The following is a 3561-nucleotide window of genomic DNA, read 5'->3' as shown; positions in this document are numbered from 1 at the left end:
GCGGAGGGAGGCCGGGCCCCGACGGGGCGCCCGCATCCCCTCCCGGCGCGGGGGAGGGAGAGAGGGAGGACGGGAGAGGGACGGCGGAGCCGCCCCCAGCCCCGCTCGCCTCCCACCGACCGGGGAGGGGGCGTGCGGCGGGTCCGGCCCCGTCCGCCCCCCCGGGCCCTTGACGTCAGCGCGCCCACCGGGGCCGCCGCGCCGGGGGCGGGGGGCTCTGTCCGGCCGCGGCTCCGCGGCGCCGGGATGCGCTTCCCTCCCTCCCGGCCGGCTGCTGGAGGAGGAGGAGGAGGAGGAGGAGGAGGAGGAGGAAGGTCCGGCGGAGGCACGGCCGCAGCGCAGCCGCGGAGGTAACGGGCGCCGGGTGGGGAGGATGCCCGGGTAGCCGCGGGGAGCACGGAAACTTTGGGGGCTTTTTTGGTTTCGCTTCAGTGCTTTCCCCGTCCCAGGGCGTGAGGAGAGGGGATCTCTCCACGGTCGCCGTGTGCCCGCGGAGGCTCCGCGCGGAGCCCTCCCGGGTGGCGGAGGGTGTCCGGGACGGGCAGGCGGACACGCGGCTCTGCGGCGTGTTTGGGGTAGAAGCGCCCGTGGGTCGGGATTCTTCCAAACGGGGACGGTTCGCTCGGGTACCGCCACCTCCACGCCCGCGGTGGGATGCGCACGTCGTAGAGCCGGGATGCGCGGGGGCGGACAGCTCCGGGGACACCCCCGGCGAGGACACAGGAGGTTTTGGGGGAGCAAACCTCCCCAAGGGTAGCGCCTCCCCATGCCGGCAGAGCGGAGGAGCGGGGGAACGAAAGGGTGCGTGCGGCGGGGACCCCCCATCCCTGTGAGTGCTGGGCTGACGGCGCTGTGTCTCTGTCCCCCTCCCCTCCCGCAGCTAGAGCAGAGCAGCCCCCCCGGCGCTGAGACGATGGCGACCAGCCCGCTGCCCGGCCCCACCGATATCTTGCTGCCGTCGCCGTCCAGCGCGTACCCGCCGGACCCCATGAACCAGCCGAGGGCCGGCCACGCCGCCATGAAGCCCAACCAGGTGGGGCAGGTGATCCTCTACGGCATCCCGATCGTCTCCCTGGTCATCGACGGGCAGGAGCGGCTGTGCTTGGCGCAGATCTCCAACACCCTCCTCAAAAACTTCAGCTACAACGAGATCCACAACCGGCGGGTGGCCCTGGGCATCACCTGCGTGCAGTGCACGCCGGTGCAGCTGGAGATCCTGCGGCGGGCCGGGGCCATGCCCATCTCCTCCCGCCGCTGCGGCATGATCACCAAGAGGGAGGCAGAGCGGCTCTGCAAGTCCTTCCTGGGGGAGAACCGACCCCCCAAACTGCCGGATAACTTCGCCTTCGACGTATCCCACGAGTGCGCCTGGGGATGCCGCGGGAGCTTCATCCCGGCCCGCTACAACAGCTCCCGGGCCAAGTGCATCAAGTGCAGCTACTGCAGCATGTACTTCTCGCCCAACAAGTTCATCTTCCACTCCCACCGCACGCCCGACGCCAAGTACACCCAGCCCGACGCCGCCAACTTCAACTCCTGGCGCCGCCACCTGAAGCTGACCGACAAGAGCCCCCAGGACGAGCTGGTCTTCGCCTGGGAGGACGTCAAGGCCATGTTCAACGGAGGCAGCCGCAAGCGCGCCCTGCCGCCCGCCCCGCCGGCCCCCGCCGCCGCCGCCCCCGCCGCCTGCCACCCGCTGGGCTCGGTGAAGGCGGCGGCGGTGGTGGGCGGCGGGCTGCTGAGCCCGCACCTCCTGGCCGCCCCGCCCGACCTGCACCAGAAGCGGCCGCGCTTCGAGGAGGACGAGGAGCTGCAGGAGGCGGTGGCGGCGGCGCACGGCGGGAAAAGCCCGCGGAGCTACCCCGTCATCCCGGTGCCCAGCAAGGGCTCCTTCGGCGGCATGCTCCAGAAGTTCCCCGGCTGCGGCGGGCTCTTCCCGCACCCCTACGGCTTCCCCGCCGCCGCCTTCGGGCTCTGCCACAAGAAGGAGGAGGGCGGCGGCGGCGGCGATGCCCTCGCCGGGGCGGCCGCGCACAAGGCCGGCGGGGCGGCGGCGGCGGGCGGCGGGCTCTCGGGGCTCTTCTGGCCGGGCAGGAAGGACGCCGCCTTCTACCCGCCCTTCTGCATGTTTTGGCCTCCGCGCACCCCTGGCGGGCTGCCGGTGCCCACCTACCTGCAGCCTCCGCCGCAGCCCCCCGGCGCCCTGGGATGCTCGCTAGGGGGGGACGGGGCGGGCCTGCTGCGCCAGGCTTTCCTGGACCTGTCGGAGCCCGGCGGCGAGGCGGGGCCGGCGGGGCTGGGCACGGGCCCGGCGGGGCTGGGGACGCCGCCCGCCGCCGCCCCCCCGTCCGCGCCCGCCGCCGCCGCCGCCGCCCGGGACCCGCTGTTCGAGTCGCCCCCCGGTGGCAGCGCCGAGCCCGCCTCGCCCGCCGCTTCCGACGGGGGCAGCGGCGGCGGCGGCGGCGGGAGGGTCCCCCCGCACCACCCGCACCTGCTGGAGGCGGCGGGCGGGCGCAAGGCGGGCGGAGGGTACCACCACTCCAGCGCCTTCCGCCCGGTGGGCGGCAAGGAGGACTCGGAGAGCCTGGCCAAGCTGCACGGCGGCGGCGGCCCCCCGCGCTCCGCCTCGCCGCTGCAGCTGCTGCTGCCGCCGCCGCCGCCGCCGCCCCCCGAGGATGCGGGATGCGAGAGGCACCCGCATCCTCCGCACGCCGCGCACCGCCTCCTCTCCCCCGGAGGCACTAGCTGCAGCTTCGCCAGCGAGGAGAGCAGCGAGGAGGAGGAGGACGAGGAGGAGGAAGACGAGCCCGAGGTGGACGTCGAGGGGCACAAGCCCCCCGAGGAGGAGGAAGAGGATGAGGAGGAGGAGGGCGAGGAAGAGCCCCGCGGCGGAGACCCCTTGGCGGCCGGCGGCCGCTTTCCACACGCCCGGGGGCTGCCGGAGAAGGGCGGCCGGGAGCGTCCCGCCGCCGGCCCCTTCCCCCGTCCTGCCGTCGAGGAGAAGCCGGGCGATGGTCAAGCCCCACCGCAGCCGCCTGCCGGGGCCCCGCGGGCGGGCAGCGGCGGCAGCAGCCCTGCACATCACCCGGCGCCCGAGGAGCAGCCCCTCTACAAGGATGTAAATGCCCTGTCAGGCCCCTTCCCCTCTCTGTGGCTACTGACACCCCGGGGTGGGGGGCTCCCTGGGTGGGGACATGGAGGGTGTGACACCCCATCACCATGTCAGGCACTCTGTGCCCCCTGACTCCGTGTCAGGCACTGTAAATCCCCCGCCAGCAGGTCAGGAACTGGGTACCCCAGACCATTATGTCGGGTGCCAGGTCCCCAGTGACCTCTCAGACCAATCTGGCCTTGGTGGGCCACAGCCAGACATGGCCCAGCGTGGCCTCCTGGTCAAACCCCTGCTGCTCACCTCACTCCCAAAATCAGGGTGGCCCAAACCCCTTTGGCCAACTGGGCAAGCATCCCAGGAGCACCCATTCCCATGGGAAGCTGCTTCCGTGGTGGCCCTGCTGTACAACATGCCAAGCCTGCCAGCCCTGGGTGCAGCACCCACAGGCC

General features: G+C 73.4%; 1 protein-coding gene across 1 annotated transcript in view; it reads left to right on the top strand.

Annotated features, from left to right (window-relative positions):
• The first annotated feature begins 382 nt into the window (after nucleotides 1–382).
• The window catches only part of SKOR2 (SKI family transcriptional corepressor 2), a 24253-nt gene continuing 21074 nt past the window's right edge, over nucleotides 383–3561 (top strand). Inside the window, exon 1 of the mRNA XM_063423010.1 lies at nucleotides 383–3118. Coding sequence (XP_063279080.1) covers nucleotides 767–3118 — 2352 coding nt within the window. The 5' untranslated portion in view covers nucleotides 383–766. The remainder of the gene's footprint in view (nucleotides 3119–3561) is intronic.

The sequence above is a fragment of the Prinia subflava genome, chromosome Z, assembly GCF_021018805.1.
Source record: "Prinia subflava isolate CZ2003 ecotype Zambia chromosome Z, Cam_Psub_1.2, whole genome shotgun sequence".
In the NCBI taxonomy this organism is placed as follows: Eukaryota; Metazoa; Chordata; class Aves; order Passeriformes; family Cisticolidae; genus Prinia; species Prinia subflava.
This window is presented reverse-complemented; position numbering and strand designations above follow the sequence as displayed.